The following is a 17,887-nucleotide window of genomic DNA, read 5'->3' on the forward strand; positions in this document are numbered from 1 at the left end:
ACACACATATCTAGTCTTTTCGTATCCGGTCTATATGTATAGTACCTTAACTAAACGTAGTTCTCATGATATGATATTCATTGTAGAGTTACCCAGAAGTATTGAGTTAAGCTTTAACCCCGCCTGTCTCCACCCCGTCCCGGGCCGTCCGGCTCGAATAACCTCCGAGAGGTGGTTAGTAGACAACATATTGCAAGCTGTATTGAATGCAAATGGGTTGCAGGGATACAGGGGGTTAGAAATGTAGAATAACAAAAAAAACCTTGAGCAGACTCTGCCAAAAATTATTCAAGAGGTCAATATCTTAGATCATGGGTTGAGGTGAGAGACGGGCTCAAGAAGGAAGGATCGACCCCACTCCTCCGCATCTGAACGCCGAATGATGTGAGGTCAGTAAGTGAGGAGAGTCTCATTGACACCTTCCATGACTCTCTTACCTCGTGTCTATCGAAACAGGCATCTCGATCAACCATCCTCTTTCATACTTTCCCATTCTTACATCAACTGAAACATCTTCACCAGCACTCACAATGTCTCAACCTGATCCGAAGCGCGTCAAGACCGATGACGAAGCTCCCTACGAACTCATCTACTGGCCCACCATTCCAGGCCGCGGGGAATTTGTCCGCCTTGTCTTTGAAGAAGCCGGCGTCCCCTACAAAGACATTGCGCAGAACCAAGAAGAGGGCTTTAAAGCCGTCAAGGAACTCACTGCCACCGATAACATCGGCGATGATCACAACCCGCCTGCTCTAGCTCCTCCGGCACTCAGGCACGGCGATTTACTCATCTGCCAAACTACAAACATCCTTCTCTATGTTGCACCCAAAGTTGGATTGGCGCCCAAGGAGGGCAATGGGTTATACCACCTGAACCAGATTGCTCTGACTATCATGGATGGTCTTGTGAATGAACTCCATGATACTCACCACCCCATCGACATTAGCGCGTACTATGACGACCAAAAGGAGGAGGCCAAGAAGAGATCTAGCTTCTTTACCAAAGAACGGATTCCCAAGTACTTCAAGTACATGCAGCGACTGCTCGATGCCAAGACCAGTGGAGAAGGACCATGGTTATACGGCGATAGTCTTACGTACGCAGACCTCGTACTGTTCCAGGTGAGTATCTCGGCAAATTAAACAATATATATACTGGATATTTACTAATTCGTTTACAGGCTGTTGATGGTACCAAGTTTGCTTTCCCCAAATCTGTCGAGAAATTAGAAAAGTCTGGTGAATACGATGGTGTTTTCAAGATATACGAAGCCGTCAAGGAGAGACCCAACATCAGCAAATATCTCCAAAGTGATAGACGCTACGCCTACTCGGATGGTATTTACCGATACTACCCTGAGCTGCAAGAAGAGTAAAGACGAGATTTTAAATTGAAACAGCATTACAGTTCCTACATGAGGGACCCTCAGGGTATCAAAAGAATTATCCGCTGGAACCATAAGAGACGAAACTAGTAGACCAGTTTATGCTACTTAAATTAGGTAGTCAGGTAATTTATTTTTGTACCCTGAAGCTCAGAGGCCAAACTTTCTGGTAAGAGCCAACTTCTGTGAATATTTAAATGGAAGGCAGAGATTGAGATTGCTTAAACTGTAGAATAAACAGCCCAAAAGTAAGGCAAATGCGACTTAAAATACCTAACAAACCCATTTTATCCCCAGACAAGCAGACAAGTCTTTCGCAACGCCAATGACTACCAAGACTAACTCCAAAATCCAGTGTCATGCAAGTTGTCGTAACATTTTCCTATCCTTATACCCAGGTATTCCTTTCTCCCGAATTCATAACGCCTTCATATATCATGGTTGATGTCCGTAGTACCCCGTATCAATACTCTCATGCCTCACATAGACATTATCCTTCCTCTGCCGCTGCATCACAGGACCAACGCCCAGCGTATGGTCATCCCACTCCACGGCAGGCCTCCTCTCACCTGACCTCGTCGTCAACTCGCCATACAAATACGTCCCGCCCAACTCCTTGATGCGCTGCTTTCGCTCGTCACCATCCATTGCTGCCATGCCACTGAAGTGGTCTACCATATTACTCTCACTGACGTAGTACATCGCTCCCGCAATAGAGCGTGGGTCGACCGGCATATCTGGCCAGCGGATGAGGAAGCTGATAATGATTGTGATAGCCATAAGAGCCAAGATCCCGACCGATATACGTGCACAAATGTCATGAGAAATTCGTACCTGCGACAGCGAATATGGAATATTGGCCAGAAGGATAGGCATGAACTCCGAAAAGATGGCCATTACTGCCACAAGTCCTGGGAAGATTTGGCGGTGCTTAACGGCAGACCAAAAACCCGAAAAGGGGTTTGTTGGACGTGTGAGCAACACCGAGTTCGAAGCTGACTGGGGACCATGGGACATGACTTGATACGGAACAACCATGGTAATGGCTAGGTAATGTTAGCAATAGTTCAACATGAAAGGGTTGGCAAACTCACTGATAAAGAAAGCTGTCCAACTGAATGATATGACGACACCAAAAGTAGCAAACAAGAATCGAACACCAAAAGTCTGACTGTTCATGAAGTTCTTGAACGACGATGATTTGTCGAGCGTCAGATGGTAGTAGAGCAGGAACACCATCAAGCCAAGAAGAAATATCAAGAATGCTAGTCGCCAGACGAGACCTAGAAGAGCAAATGGATTTCTTCGACCGGTGCTCACAACCTCCGTATCAACCGAACCTGGCTCTGACGACAGCTGATCGTGTTGCAGATTCTCCCCAGCATCATCGTAGAGCACGACACCATACTCGGTGTTTCCGGCATGATTCTCAAAGAAACCAAATCCGTATCGTTTCTCGGCCATTTCCTTTTCGATCTTACGCTCAGAATCCTGGCGGGGTCTGATGTCTTTATTGGCAGCCAGGGACGCAATACCTGCAACACTCCATGGGTTTGCGTACAGACCAGTATGGAAATCTCGCAGGGAAAATAACAGTGCGCACAATAGCAAGATGATCAATCCTATGAGAGCCAGAAGGATGCGCGACGATAGCGGAGATACACCCAGTGCCGGAGCACAACCTTCAAAGGCGTTGATCTTGCACTGGCCATGCATCTTAAAACCGATAGCTTCGACTGCGATTGGTGCCAACAATGCAGAGAGCCAGGCAATGACCATCGTAATGAAGGGCACGGGGTGGCCCTCTAGCAGGATGTTGAAAGGCTCTAAAATACTGCCCAGACCACCAAAATGGAGGTTCATCGACTCCGGTCCTCTGGCACCATAGTCTTGGTTCATGGCATAGAACGGTTGAAACAGCTGAGCATTGTAATCAATGACTCGGGCGGGAATCGATAGCATGACTGCTAGCATAGGAGGAAGGAATTTTCCGAGGAAGTACTTTGCAGCATCAAGCTCGAACACTGTGACAACTGTCTTGACTACTCCGCCGGTCTCTTCGGATTCAGATGCGTCGTCCGTGGCGGTGGGGGCGATCGTCGTGGTTTTCTCGTATGTCCTTGTAGTGCCCTTGACAGTCGAGATCCAAGTCGAGGAATCTGTACGGTCCGAGGTTATAGTCTTGAGCTTCTCGGTAGACCTTGTCGACACAACAGTGGTAGGCGCGGCAATTCTGGTGATCACCGCCGAGGAAGCAGCCTTTGTAGATACGACTTTGTTAGTTGTAAGTAGGCCATCTACACCAGTTTCAACGAAATCGACTGTAGTCTCGACGGGTCCAAACTCGCTCACGAATGTCTCAATCCCATCGGAAATAACCACGTTCACCGTCTCGATATCCTCGACTTTGGTCACGTAGGTTGTAGGATCCAGTTTTTCAACTTGCTTGATAGTGCGGTCAGGGTCGACAGTAACAACATCGATAACGGTGGGCTTGGCCTTCTCCGTTGGCTTAGGTCTCGGCATGGGCTTTTGGTTCGTATCGGTATATACAGACGTGATCGTAATTCGACCGTATGAGACATAAGTGCTTGCCGAGGCAGTCGTTTCTCCCACGCTCTCATACACAGTAGGTGCCTCTTCAGTGATTATGTGGGATATGACTTTTGTTTCTCCGTCTTCGACAATTGTGGTCCAAATCGTTTCTGTTCGGTCCGCTTCCAGTGTTGAGGTATATGTGGCTACCACTCCAGGTAATGAATACGCCTGAGTGATGGTGATTGCTTCTGAATATGTCAAGGTGCCAGGAGCGGCAGAGTCGGATCCTGAAGGGTATATGTAAGAGTAACCAACGCTAACGCTTGTGATAACCGACTTTGTTACTTCTGCTGGCTTGGTGGTGACGATTTCTGTGATGACCTTTGTTGGTATGACAGTCACATCTACACTGGTTAACGTTGACCCGTCTTTGACAGTAGTTGTATAGCCCCAGCGTGTAGTGTACTCTGTTGTTGTGATCATTTCGGTGTATTTGCCAGTGGTGCCAGGTACTGTGACTACAGTGGAGATATCGCTCACGATGACTGTAGTCGCTAGCAGTTTTTCATTGATTGCTGGGGTCTTGGGCAAGTCGTTGGAGTCATCTCTTGGGAAGTTGGGATTGTAGTTGCGATACCGCTTGTGGATAATCTTTGCAGTTCCGTCAGAGTTGGGCATTTCTATCAACGCCCAGATAATAAGGCCCATGACGCCCAGGAGAAACACGATCTGTCCGACTATAAAGTACCATCTCAAAGCAGTCGGTCGATAAAATGTCTTCTTTCGGTTCGTGGGGAGTTTCTCCGAATTGGTCTCCCACAAGACATCGTCTGTCGCTTGAGGCTCATAACGAGCGTCCATGCCAGCCTGGTTTGAATACATTGTAACAACAGTGATCTTGCAATTCTTCCCCTACAAGAAGGAGAGGATCAATGGCTAAGACATGAAGTAAAAAAAATAAAAAAAAGCGAGACTAAAGGCATGAAGAGAAGAAAGTCACCGCTCAGAAAGAGGGGAAGAAGTTGAGGCAGCCATGTTAATATCAAGGATGACCCAGCCTCAGGATTCTTAGCTGCCAGCCATAACGTAGGACATAAACATAGCATAGCCGCAAACATGCATTGGGGATGGGCGGGTTTGGCCGTGCTTTGCTGACAGTCTCCTAGTCCTAGGGAGTCTAACTCAGATATCGAGGCGACAATTGGTTGTTCGTGCGGTAGTCAAACGAGTGGCGCTGGGCTGAGCTGTAGCTGCGTTAGACCAAATAGGGCTGAATCTCCTTAGCAGGGGTTTAACCTGTTCTCGTTGGTTCAGTCTGAGACAACGTTGCAAAGTAAAGGATCGAAGACAAGGATGCGGCTGAGGTGAGCAAACTAAGAATATCCACCAAGTACCGTTCAAAGGCATGTTCACCCTTGGCGTACGGGTATTCGAACGCCGCTGTGTTACGGCTCCGAGAGGGTGCGCCTCTTTTTCTTCGACCTTACTAGAAGTTCTTCTTCGCAGTCACATATACTTCGAGTGTCTGCGTTGCCTTGACGTGGAATTAAAGGAGTTTTCAGCACATTCCAGTCTTCAACCCAGTCCAATCTGCTTGGTGGTGCAGGGGCAATCATTTGTCTGAAGAGGTCAACAGCATTAAATTCACCGTCGGCCTCCATAGGTGAGATATGGCAAAGACGACGTAGCCTGCTCCGCAATCTTCGCCTCTGCCTTCTGTTGAGTTGGATTTCTGGGACGTCTTCAATAGCTGTCCCTTGGCCAGCAGCAGCTGTGTTAGTACACAGAAGTGATGGACTCATATTCTTGGTGTCTTCGATGGTACCCTTGATGCTTGTTTTGGCAGACGTGATTTTGTAGATCAGTGTTTTGCTGTTGGTTGCCCTTGATCTGTTGGTGAGGTAAATGATTGATTGCGTGTTTGGTAGCCTATGTTCACGAACGAGTGAGAGAAAGAGCTTTTGTCGGGGGTAGCAGAAAAATATGACACGCTTGAAGGGTTTGCGAAGCAGTTGCCTCTGGACTATATACAACCAAGGAAAGTAACTTCTTCAAGTGGCTCCTGACTTTATTAGGTTTTGCATGAGAGTTTGCTATACCCATCACTCCATCGCAGTCCTCCCATGATAGCAATCATCATCGCCAGAGAGACAACGACACTTGTCGTCCCGTAGACCCACGAACTTCGCCTTCGTAGACCGGCGAGTTCAGTCACCCAAGTGGAAATGGTGGTCAAACACCCGCAGAACCCATCTTCAATGCCCTGCAGCACCTGGCAACCGACAACACCACCGAGAGGCACGTGTGCAAGATCCCACGCCATTCCCAACAACATTGTTCCCAGCACATTAGCAGAGAAGGTTCCCATGGGGAATGTCGCCATCTTTCCATTGAGGTGAAGGGATAAGTAAAAGCGTAAGAGACAACCTAAGGGGGCGAACACCAGTGCAAAAATGGCTTGCCCTCGCCAGGCTTCGTGGGGTGGGAAGATGGCGAGTAGTATAGCGCCGAGCCAGCAGCCCCAACCAAGGAGCACAGCCAGCGGATCGAGCACGCGCCGACTCAGCGAGAATGGTATCGAAGGCGTTACGCACTCAAGACCGACAGCCAAATGCGTACCTACAAACAATCCGGACAGTGATAGCGCAACTGTTGTAATGATAACTGCCAACATGGCCATGAAAGAGTACCCTCCATTGCGGCTCGTAGGCGAGTCTGGCCATCCAGGAGTCGCCAACTCGTTAGACAGGGCCAGAAAAACGTCTTTGATGAAACTTGAGAAGGTCGTGAAGCTTCCGCAAAAGCCTGTCGCAAGTCCGATGTACATCGGGATTGACTTTTTGGTGGCCAAGTGTGTCCGCTTCGCTGCGTCCAGATCTACTTCCATTTGCCGACTCGAACCAGAACCGTCCTCCCCTTCGCTGCGCTTCTCTGCAGCACGCTTAATGACTTCATCGTATGTTGGTGTCCCCCACTCGTTACGGAAAAGCTTCCGGTCTTCGGCAAGAAAACCCATAACCAGACTTCCAGTAAAGTTCGCCCATATTGTGTTGAAGATAACAGGAGTCCCGCTATAATGCGTCAAGGCCGTCAAACCTAGGCGCGCTAATGTTCCGAAAATCGCGAAAAGCACGAGGTACGAGTGCGTGTACAGCTGGGTGAGAAGCTTTGATGGCTTCTTCTCTTCTGTCCCTCGTGCTGGCGGCTCTGGTTCTTCGATCGTATTTCCACGACGAGCTATGCTGCTTTGCCTCGTCGATCGACCACATGTCGGTCTCGGTGACAGCACATCAAGCGCGGGGACTGATGTGGTCTCGTTCAAGTCGCTATAGTCTTGGGGAACGTCGTAGGCGCCAGAGTCGCATCGCTTTGCCTGGGATGGCGATCGAACGGAGTCGTGCGCAACATCGTTGTCGAGGCCTTTTTTGCGAACAAGCTCTTCCGTGTTCTCGCCAACATCATTGTGCTCTTCTGGCGCATTGTGAACTCCAGCACTCGAAGGCCGCTTGTGATCGGAAAAGTTGCTTGACATGTCGCGCTTTTATTCAGGTGATCACTTCAAGTTAGGGATCTCGACGTGCCGCTGTAGCAGGAGTGGTGGAGAGAGAGAGAGAGAGAGAGAGAGTCATGGTGTTGGAGAGGAAGTTGAATGTTCGCTGATATTAACTATGGCTGGCTGTCAAAGTTATGGCTTGTGGCTAGATCTAGCGGATATGACGGCTTATTGTGAGGAAAGTAACCTCCCGAAGGGTCTGCCACTAGAGATGAACTGGCGAGTCTCTGTATTTAATCAAGTGGAGGCGTTTCTATCGAGGTGAATTGTGGAGGAGAAGCAAGGGTCTAGAAGAAGGAGATAACAAGCCACAGTTATTCGTACAGTAGTACGGATAGAGAGGACAAGATGACGGTTCTTGTCTGGTCCAATTGTATTCAATTGATGCCTAAACAAGGGTCATTATCAACTCGAGGGACTCTACAAACCAAATACATTTGTTGAGTCTCACCGCGTTTCGATAACAGCCCTGTAAACGATACCTAAACAAAGGAAACGAAACGGAGCTCACCGCTTATCTTATCGCACCCCGCCCTCCTCCGGGCACCCGCCCGCTGTCTTTACTCTGTAGCTAAGCTCTACCCCGCCGTCCTTGTGATCTCTCCCGCTTAGACCGTCGATTGGATCCATCACTTCAAGGTAAGCCCAGGCAATTGTACTATAGTCCATGTACGGTAGTACAAGATATGCTGATAAAGAGGTGTTGTATTGCACCGTGCTGTGTTGCTTGACGTGTCTCTCTCTAATACAAAACCCCCCTCCTTTCTCCTTTCCCTCCCGTTGCACTCTGTCCTTCTCCTCCTTCTTCCTCTCCTTGGCTTCATCCCAGCATCCATCTATTCTGGTGCTTAATCGTTTCCTCGTAGACTTCTTACACTTGTCATTGTGAACGAATTCAGATACATACAATGTCTTCTCTACCGTCCAACGTCCATGTCTCTCAGCACCCCTGTCTCGTGGCCAAGCTGAGCCAACTTCGCTCAAAGTCCATCAGCCCTAGAGAAGTCAAGTCTTTGATTCATGAGGTTTCTTTGATTGTCTCTTGTGAAGCCTTTGCTTCATCTCTGAAAGCTACAGAAGGGTCCCAGGTATGAAATATGATGAGTCTATACACACCGAACTATGTTAACAGTTACAAGGATGAGACACCTTTGGGCTTTCAATTCAAGTCTACAACAGTTTCGCCAAGCACCATGTGTCTAGTACCAATTCTGCGTTCAGGCCTTGGCATGGTTGATGGTATTTTTATCCCAAGGACCAGAAGAGCATCAAACTGACCATTTTCAGCTGTGCAAACTATGCTCCCTGTAGCAGTCCCAGTTCACCACTTGGGCATGTATCGTGAGCCTTCAACTCTCGACCCAGTCGAGTACTACAATAATCTTCCTCAGCAATCTTCCAGCGAAAAGGCTAGCAGCCTCGCTATCTTGGTCGACCCTGTCATTGCAACCGGAGGAACCTGTGCCGCCGCTATCCAAACGCTTCGCGAATGGGGCGCAGAACGAATTCTTGTCCTCTCTGTCATTGGAGCTAAGGAGGGTGTTCAGCGAGTTGCGGCTGAGTGGCCCGAGGGATGTGAAGTCTGGATCGCAGGAGTGGACAATGAGCTAACCAGCGATGGTATGTTGAAGCCCGGTTTGGGAGATGTTGGTGACAGGCTGTTCTTGACCATTGGTAAATGAGTATGCGTCAGCGACTTCTATTTCGATGGCTTTGATTCCCATTGCATAAACATAAAGGCTAGGTAGAATACACTTGTTATATACCCATTACTATTTAAGGGACCACGAATTGCTCTTCGTCAAGTAGCGTGCTCTCTTTCCAGCATTCGTCGATCCAAGCCCCTGTCACCACTCGCGGCTGTATAGACCTAGAGCTTAGTTCCTTGCGAATCATATCAGCTGCCTCGCCAACCTGCATCGGGTCGTCGCCTTGTATCACCACATGAGTCACGGATAAGTCGTTTGCGTCACCTGTGACACTTCCTCCGCCATACCTGACGAGATTCTCTAGCCTCGAAATCCTTTTATCGCCAGCTTCCACGGCGTGAAATAGCATCACGCAACGCCGAAAGGTGAGGCTCTTCAAGGGCCCCAGGTCTTTTCCACGTTCCTCAAGCTGTTGAAGGAATTCATTCTTGTCAAAGGATATGCCGTCCTCAATCTTTGGCATGTCATTCATGACTTGCCTAAGCTCTTCGATAGATAGATCGCGTGTGTAGCTGTCACCAAACTGATCTGTGTTTTCGCTCGCCGCCCTTTTCAACGCATCAGTTGCGTGGAATAGATGTGTATCCTCAAATGGCAAAAGAAACGCGCCCAATTCCTGCTCGAGGCAATCTCTAATCCATTTGGGGCGGATGATGTTCACGTCCCCTCCTTTCACAAGACTTGCCACTTTGACGACCTTCTTATCGGCGATAAGAACCATGTTCGTGCCAGGTGCTGCTCGTTGCGAGATGACGCCGCCATTCTCCTTGATGATGGTCTCAAGCTGAGTTTTGGTCTTTTTGTAGGGCTTGAGTGCTTCGGAAAGAACACAAAATTCCAGGCCTTCGAACAGTTTTGTCGTCTCTCCCATAAACTCGGCCACCTTGGTATCTTCTCCAGCAATGGTGAGTTCCCTCTTGACTCGTTTAGGGTTGTGGCGCTTCCTGTCTTCAACCGTCATCGCCTTCTCCTTTGATTCTTCGTCGACACGTTGTTTCAACTCTTGGAATTCCTCGAGTGAGAGAGCAGTATTCCAGCTCCGGTCTAATCGCAGACGCCTGAACCGTGGAAATCGCAAAGTGAAACCCAGAGCGAACGAATCGGAAGGCCCAACACTGGCGGCTTTGACCGAGACCACAACGGAATCTTTGGGCCGAATCCAAACATCCGGGCGCTCAAATTGTCTAGCCTCACCTCCTCCCAGCTCAATATACTCTGACGGTGGGTTTCGTTGATCCCATTCGATCCATTTGCCTTCCGTTCTATGTCGGATTTCCGCATAGTCCTCTGCGCGAAAACCACCACCAACTTTGAAGAAACTGAAGCACTTTTCAGGATTCGCACCAGCTTGTATATGGTTTTGCGTGACACGCAGCCCACACAGGAAACTTGATAGAGCGCCACCCCGTTTTCCTGTACCATAGTAGCCAGCAATAATGACACAGTCAAGGGACTCTCCAAACTCGGACATGTATTCAGGTTTCACTTTGAGCCAGTCGTCGTTTCGGCTGTTGAGGCGGTACATGGACCGTGGGTTCTTCAAAACAAGGCCTTCGGAAGCGTTAGCAACCACTTCGCGAAGAAGAGGCTCAATGGCATCGGCACTCGTTGCGCTGGTGTATTCGTGATTTCGAGTCGACGATAAACGGGTTTTATTGCCTTTTCTAGAGCTCGATGTCGGTCCCGTAGGGTGTACTGTGTCAGAGGCTTGTTGTTGAGGTAGAGTATGTCAAACACTCGGAATAGAGGACGATGACCGACTGAATCTGTACCCGACTTGTTTTGCTGCTCGGAAATTGCTGCTGTTTTTAGGGTGCCGAAAGGTACTATCTTGTCGACACCCATGTCCCAAGTGATCATCTCGCCGTCCAAGATCAAGTTTTTCACGCCGGATGCGAAGGCATCCTTGAGATGTCTAGTAAGACTCGACGTTTCGTCTTGGAGACCGTCACCGTAAAGATATGTGTAATCTTTAGCCTTTCGTGACCAGAAACAAAACTTCCTGCCACCCGGGTGACTCTTATCCTGGACCATGTGCACTTGCATACGCTCACCGTCCAGCTTCTCTTCGATCCAAAACTCGGGATCTTCTTCGGTCGGTCGAAGGAGTTGAATCATCTTTTGGAAAGACGCAGGCATCTGAAATTGAGCCAGCTGAGGTTGGAAACATTGCATTAGAGCGACGCCTGTCTCGTCCTGTTCAAGACGAATTTCTGGATTCCAGAGTTCCCAGCACACACGCTTCAAGCTTGATGATACGCTGAATAAGGCGTCACCATCTGGATGCCAAAGATCTAAGAAAGTCTTCTCCGTGGCACCGACTTTCATCTGCTTGAGGACTATTCGAATAAGCCACATAAGCTCTTCGGAATTCATGCGATGGTAGAAAATTTCAAACACACGCAGATTTTCCATTTCTCCGCTGGAAGACGCAAGCTTATCCAGCTGCTCGTTCACCTCGGCAATTGTCATGTTGCCGACCTGTGTTCGCATTGGCCTCTTTGAGATGACCTCGAAGCAACGCCCAGCAAAGTCACCGGCCAGTCGAGATGCCATAGTCTGGCCAGGCAACTTCCAGTGCAAAAGACTGTAGCCATCTTCAGAGTTTTTGTCGATCTTCATGAGCTTGACGAGTAGTTTTCCAATTGCGTTTTCTTTGAGGCCGTAAACTCCACGGTCGCGATCCTTATCTGGGAGAATCAAGCGCAACGCAGGATAGAAATCAGGACCAACTTCCTTGCGCCATCGGGTAATGAAACGGTCAATGATGTGCCGACGTTGTTCGTGGGGGGAGAGCTTGTTCACTCCACGAAACGATTTTTTAGGCCCCGAGCCCGCGGCGTTCTGCTTCTTGTTTTCATTGAGCGGGTTGAAGACTTCTCGGAACAGCTCAGAGAAAACGAGTGTCTTTGAGTGATTCTTTGGGCGGTTTGGATACCTTGATGATGAGGTTAGGTTTGTCTTCAAGTGATCAGTTGACAATGACGAACTTTTCTTCCAGCTCTTCACGAGTTACTCCCATGGAAGCATATTGGATATCATCTTCATGCTGTGCGTCGTCGTTTTGCGACATGGTGACTTGTTTACTTCTTGTTGTAAAACAGCCAGCCAGCTGTGCAATAACAGCTATGCACTAGAGTCGAAGTCGGCTTGGCGTGTCCGTGACCTTAACAAAGAAAAACAGTGCGAGGAGCGTATGCGTTGAGAAGTTGTATATGCCACTCTCAAGTCGGGATATGTTTCATTTTAAGTCCAGCCAGACCTTGGCTGTGGTGAGATGAGCGCCGTGAACATGTTCTGGGCATGAGCTTCAGATGGGGCAGGAGTGGTTGCTGCCTGTAGGCTACAGGGGCCCAAGCTTGTAAACTATCCAACGAACCTTATGTAAGCGCTCGACTTTTCCGTAAATCATCGCATGGCATCATAATGATTTGTTTGTGATAATATTTATGCTTTGGATATTTAGATGCGAGCAATAGGCGTACCGTCGTGGCAAGGATGGCAGCGTGGGTTGTTCATCTGTTTGGGACTGTTTGCAGAAGTGCAACACGCAGTCTCATGCTGGCATGGTCTCGCATTGGAATGGATGTTAAAAGCAATCAGCCATCACTCAAGAAGCCGAAGCTCTGCAGGGAGGCAAATTAATACATTTCTTATTGCTGTCCTTCTGAATAGCCTCAAGTTCTCACAAGAAACTATCATTATGTCTATGGGAATTCAGTAGAAACTGCTCCTAAACGCTGCGCTTCAATCCGATGCTTCTCATCGATAACACTACTCCCGCTCTGTTTTCCAATGCTTGGGTATCATTAAAACCAAATATTTTAACCATCCAGACCTATACAACAAGTGGTCAATCACACCTTGAGCTTGATCTTTTGTTGCTTCGACCTCTTCTTCTTTTTCCTCAGCGTAAGAATGTGTCTTCTCTGCACAAGTCTGATAAGCCAGTTGTAGATCATTTCTCTCATGAGAATCAATATCGTGGCCACGACAGTGGGAACAGCGCAAGCCCAGCTGGAAACTGTTAGATTTTTGAATCAACAACAGTGGATCGAGGCACACTTACAAATACCAGATACCGTGGTGGATCTCGGGAAATCCCTCCGCAGCAAAGTTTTGTCCAAAGAAACCAGTAATGAATGTCAACGGCAAGAAAATAATTGTGACCGTCGTGAGCTGTTTCATCGACTCGTTTTGATGGGCTGAAATCGTGTTGAAAATAAGGTTTATCAGGTTATCGGATGACTGTTTGAGCTGTTGGAGAGCCTCAGTGATCATAATACAGTGATCAAGAACATCGCCAAGGTAGGTATGCGTCATGGGAGTCACTATGACGCCGGTTGAAGGATTCTCAAGCTCCTGCATGGCAACCTCATGGGTCATCGAAGTCTTGTGATCGCGAAGGACATTGACAAGGTTGTCGATTGGATTCAAGAAACTGAGCATCTTGTTGATCTCACTGATGCAAACGTAGAGCTTCTTGCTCTGGCTGATGCTCGGGGCGGTAAGAACGTCCAATTCGATGTCGGCAATGATATCCGTATAGATAGCTGTCAAAGGAATAGCGAGATCAATGATAGCATCGATTATACCTTGGCACAAGAGAGATGCGTCGTTGGACTCGCGTAGAATTGTACCCGGAGTGCTGAGACGCGTCACAATAGGCCGCTCGATGTCACCGGCCGACACCTCGAAGAAAGAAATAACGGTGTTGTCTGATGTCAAAAAGATAGAGACCTGCTCTGCTGAAACGGCCATCTGATAAGGTGCAAGGGAGGAGTGGCTCTCCATGAATTCTGTTCGCGCTTCATTTCCAGAAGCATGGTATCGCTGTAGCGTTCGTATCATCCCTGTCTCTTGTAGATCTGATGCTACTTCCCGCGCTCGTAAACTGCTTTCGAAATTCTTTTCAGGATCTGCGGTCTTGCGACTTTTCCAGAGCTGCCTGACTGATCCTCTGAGCCTACCCACAGTCTTTGACGAGTAGGTACTGCTAGTATCAGTCGTGTCGTCCTCATCATCCACCAAATGAACAAGCTTTTGCAACGTCATGACAATAAAGGCATGGTTTGGATACCAGTCAGCCTTGGTTCGGTTTCGAATTTGCATCAAATCCTCCAGAGCTAATTTATGCAGGCCCTTTTTGCTACCAATGGCCTGGATCACATCCCAACTTAGCCCATTGACGTTGATCCATCGGCATTTTGCCCATTCCTCCTTGGGTTCGTCCAGAAAGGCTATGAAACTCGCATTGTCAAAGTGACGCTTAACCATATTGTCTTGCGCAAAGTCGATAACGGAAATTTCACAGGCGGCATGGAGCGCAGGCATGGATGCGTGCCCTCCATCAGGGAGCATAGGGTCGTAGCCAGGTTCGGAACCAGGTTGCCAGCCTGGGCGATCGCCAAATGTGGTCTCAAACTCATCGTAGTCCTCAACCGTCTTAAACGTCGGAACGCGAGTCAGTCGGCGTCGCAATATCGAGGGCGAGAAGTTCATCTCGCGATGGACTTCGGTATCGGATCGCACTGGTCGCACAGGCTCGGCCGGTGGCGGAGAGAGGTTCTGAGTGTTGAGAGTGAGGTTGTAGCGGACATGCTGCTCGGCCTTTTCGTCGGAAACGTTTGTATTGGAGGATTGGCTTTGGCGACTGTGCAGCTCTATGTCGTCCTGCATCGAAGAGTCTTGCTCCGCTGGGAGAGCGAAGTCTCGCGAAATCGACATTGTGGGAGTTTGGTTACTGGATGCGCAATAGAGAAGGGAAGGGGGTTAAGAAATAGAACTCTATCCTTCAGCCAGGAAAGAATGGAGCAAGAAAAACAGTGCTGAGGCTGAAGTTGAAGATGAAGGTTCAGCCATCAGTTTCAGCTGAGGTGGAAAATATGGTACTTTGGTGGTAGATATAAGATACGAACTTGGAACAAAAATAAATCCAACCAGGTTGTCACAATGCAAGGGAAGGAGAAGCCCGTCAGCACCAACACCGAAAGTGGTTTCGGGATGGAGAAAGATTAGGATTGTGATTAGGGATTAGGAATAGGGGGCTGCTCTCTGCTCTCTGTCTCTGTCGCTGGCAGCAGAGTAACCCACCAAGCTTCATTGGCACATTACGATTGAGCTCATCTTGAACTGAAGCCGATTATCCGTTCTTAGGCCGTGAAAAAATGTTTACGACGGCAGGACGGCATGAATTTTGAGCGATTATGGCATCGTTCTCGGACACGGCACGCGAAAAACCCCACGCCAATCGTCAATTAGCAGTCTCATCCCATTTAGCTAAGCTTTCGTACCAAGCTTCGTTATCCACATTTATCCCGCCTCGGCACAGAGGGCTATGCAGCCTGGACAGCTAAGACGAAAATAAGACGCCATATGCTCGGTATAAGTGATAGGTAGTATATATAAATTATTTCTATTGGATAATTAGTTTGAGTATTAATAACAGCCAACAATCAGGATGGAAGAGTAAATATCTCGTAAAGCCTCCTTACAATAGCAAACTGCCAGGTTCTATCTAGCTGTCTCGGGAAGTCATGCTATTTTTATACAAATAGGTAGTTATGCATTATTACAACTCGACTCAACAAGATTATCTGGGCATGTTGGAACTTTTGGCGCAATACTGTAGGACCGCATATCAAGGTCATACGAATAAATATCTACTAATCTTGGCGTCTCGGTCTGTGTAACAAGGTTAACAGCTAAAGCGCGCTCATTCTTTTCACTTCACATCGTTATGAGGAAATATAATATCATGGCGACAAAGACCTCATCTTCATTCTTACCTTGAAAACTCCGAAGCATGACAGTTCAGCTAGAAAAGGGTTCCCTTATACTACCCCAATCTCCGTTACTCAAGGTACTTGGGGTCACCAAGGTGCATCTTCGGTCTGACTTGATCGCCCATGAGTAAATGAGAAAGGAAGAAACTACTAGTCCCAAAGGGGGGAAGAATTCGTACTGATGTGAACGGCCGAGATGTACAACGCTCCTCCTGAAGGTTATACGATCGAGAGAACTCCGACCTTAACTTCGGATGCGGCCCTGAATTTGTGACTTCCATATCCCCCAGTCACAGGCAACAGTCGATCCATAAACTCAAGTAAAACTTTGTGGTTTACACTCATAGCAGACTGCACATGTGCCTATTATGAATTACATAGATATCCCCATTCGCAGCTGCCGTCTTCATCAGCAATCCGGCTGCAGCCATAGCATCCCTTTATCACAGCTCGCGCTGTCCGCCTCTAGTTCGCCGTCGTAATCGTACAATCTCGACTTTAGATTCCCCCATTACCCGCGTGGCAAAATTGTGGATAGCCTGGTACTGTGACAGAAGGGCAGTTGGACCACCATTGAGGGGAGCAAACCTCATGGCTTGAGATGATCCACGTGTTGTGCCAACCAGGAACGCAGTAATCCGGGACTTCGAAGGGTAGCTCGTTGATGGTGTCTGCTGTCCATGCTTCTGCATTGTTGATACGGTTAATCTCTTGGTATATCAGGGGGCAAGCCGTGTCGAACAGAAGCTCCCCAAAACATCCGCAAAGGTTTAGGAATAGAACGTAGCCACACATGTGGGCATTTCAGATCTTTTTCTGTGTCTTGAGGTTTTTTATGTGTGTCGCTCGTTGAGTAGCATGAGCGAATCCAGAGAACGACAAGCATAACGATTGCGCTGATGGGAAGACTTGGAGGTATGTTGACTGAGTATGGTCAAGACATATCATGGTCAGTATAATCCGTTGTTTGAAAGTGGGAAGAGTCGTTTGTTGTCAATGGTTCGAACGCGCTACCTACATCAGCGACTTCGCTGATTGTAGGGCTTGGCCATCTGTTCCGTTTGATAGTCCATTGCTGGTTAGCTTTCACGTTTGTGTGTAGCAATTCTCCCCTAGCGAACTGGTTTGACAGCCGTCATCACTCGTTCCGAAAAGCAACGTGCAGATGGGTTGCTCCAAGCATGACGGAAGAACCACAAACCCCTCTGTGACACCGAGCTGTCACTCTTATTCCAGCAACCATTGGTTCCATTCTGCTCATCCACTTGAGCTTCTATGTGAGCGGTTGGGAATGCAGTGCTGCCATGATGCAAATCGGCCACTTGGCCGTCCAGGAACAATGGCAATGTTTTGTTCTTGGGTTATCTGGAGGAAAGGGGGTGGCTGAAAGCTTATTGTCTAGGCTCCGATCAATACGATTCTGTCCGAGACAAGGTCAGATGAAAAGAAATATTGTCTTGGGCTCGTTAATTCGGATTATCGTTCAATTATCGTATCGGAAGGGTCACCGGGAGCCGTCGCAGCCTGTTGAAACGTGCCGTACGGATGTCGCCTGCTTCCACTACCTCTTCTCATTGTAAACAAGAGGGAATAGTGGCGCGCCCCGAGGTTTTGTTCTGAGAACGCGAGTCATGTCATCAAAGGTTATAGAAGGTTCACCGTTAAAGTTGGCGCTTATGTATGCCCACGTGAAGGATTGAATGCGGCTCATGGGATCTATCTACAAGAGCCTCAGTGTTGCAGAAAACTTGATACTACTTGCCCAGGACATGAAATAATTTGGTCATTCTGTATTATCTTGGACCCGGTCTTAAGTCGTTCATTTTAGACACCAAAAGATTATGTTTTAGGCTTTCTGTCACCCCCTGGAAGGAATCCCATGATCTTAAGAAGCTCCCGTGGTCAAGGCGAGTTATCG

General features: G+C 48.2%; 6 protein-coding genes across 6 annotated transcripts; 2 read left to right on the forward strand and 4 right to left on the reverse strand.

Moving 5' to 3' along the window:
* Nucleotides 1-530: 530 nt before the first annotated feature.
* Nucleotides 531-1,375, forward strand: FGSG_04157 (uncharacterized protein; the record flags this gene model as incomplete). Its single annotated transcript, XM_011323170.1, has 2 exons — nucleotides 531-1,121; nucleotides 1,181-1,375. The coding sequence occupies 2 exons, from the start codon at nucleotides 531-533 to the stop codon at nucleotides 1,373-1,375; spliced, it is 786 nt and encodes a 261-aa protein (XP_011321472.1).
* A 444-nt stretch (nucleotides 1,376-1,819) lies between these two features.
* FGSG_12295 (uncharacterized protein) lies at nucleotides 1,820-3,910 on the reverse strand (the record flags this gene model as incomplete). The annotated part of the gene is made up of 2 exons (XM_011323171.1): nucleotides 1,820-2,430; nucleotides 2,479-3,910. The coding sequence occupies 2 exons, from the start codon at nucleotides 3,908-3,910 to the stop codon at nucleotides 1,820-1,822; spliced, it is 2,043 nt and encodes a 680-aa protein (XP_011321473.1).
* Nucleotides 3,911-5,880: 1,970 nt separating this feature from the next.
* On the reverse strand, nucleotides 5,881-7,550 carry FGSG_12296 (uncharacterized protein). Its single transcript, XM_011323172.1, has one exon. It carries the CDS (start codon nucleotides 7,452-7,454, stop codon nucleotides 5,994-5,996), a length of 1,461 nt encoding a protein of 486 aa, XP_011321474.1. The 5' UTR covers nucleotides 7,455-7,550; the 3' UTR covers nucleotides 5,881-5,993.
* Nucleotides 7,551-8,383: 833 nt separating this feature from the next.
* On the forward strand, nucleotides 8,384-9,258 carry FGSG_04155 (uncharacterized protein; the record flags this gene model as incomplete). Its single annotated transcript, XM_011323173.1, has 3 exons — nucleotides 8,384-8,563; nucleotides 8,615-8,714; nucleotides 8,763-9,258. The coding sequence occupies 3 exons, from the start codon at nucleotides 8,384-8,386 to the stop codon at nucleotides 9,155-9,157; spliced, it is 675 nt and encodes a 224-aa protein (XP_011321475.1). The 3' UTR covers nucleotides 9,158-9,258.
* On the reverse strand, nucleotides 9,252-12,257 carry FGSG_04154 (uncharacterized protein; the record flags this gene model as incomplete). Its single annotated transcript, XM_011323174.1, has 4 exons — nucleotides 9,252-10,891; nucleotides 10,957-11,523; nucleotides 11,587-12,122; nucleotides 12,175-12,257. The coding sequence occupies 4 exons, from the start codon at nucleotides 12,255-12,257 to the stop codon at nucleotides 9,252-9,254; spliced, it is 2,826 nt and encodes a 941-aa protein (XP_011321476.1).
* Nucleotides 12,258-12,891: 634 nt separating this feature from the next.
* Nucleotides 12,892-14,911, reverse strand: FGSG_04153 (uncharacterized protein; the record flags this gene model as incomplete). The annotated part of the gene is made up of 4 exons (XM_011323175.1): nucleotides 12,892-12,969; nucleotides 13,048-13,123; nucleotides 13,254-13,983; nucleotides 14,155-14,911. The coding sequence occupies 4 exons, from the start codon at nucleotides 14,909-14,911 to the stop codon at nucleotides 12,892-12,894; spliced, it is 1,641 nt and encodes a 546-aa protein (XP_011321477.1).
* Nucleotides 14,912-17,887: the final 2,976 nt, after the last annotated feature.

The sequence above is a fragment of the Fusarium graminearum genome, chromosome 2 (genome assembly GCF_000240135.3).
Source record: "Fusarium graminearum PH-1 chromosome 2, whole genome shotgun sequence".
Classification (NCBI taxonomy): Eukaryota; Fungi; Ascomycota; class Sordariomycetes; order Hypocreales; family Nectriaceae; genus Fusarium; species Fusarium graminearum.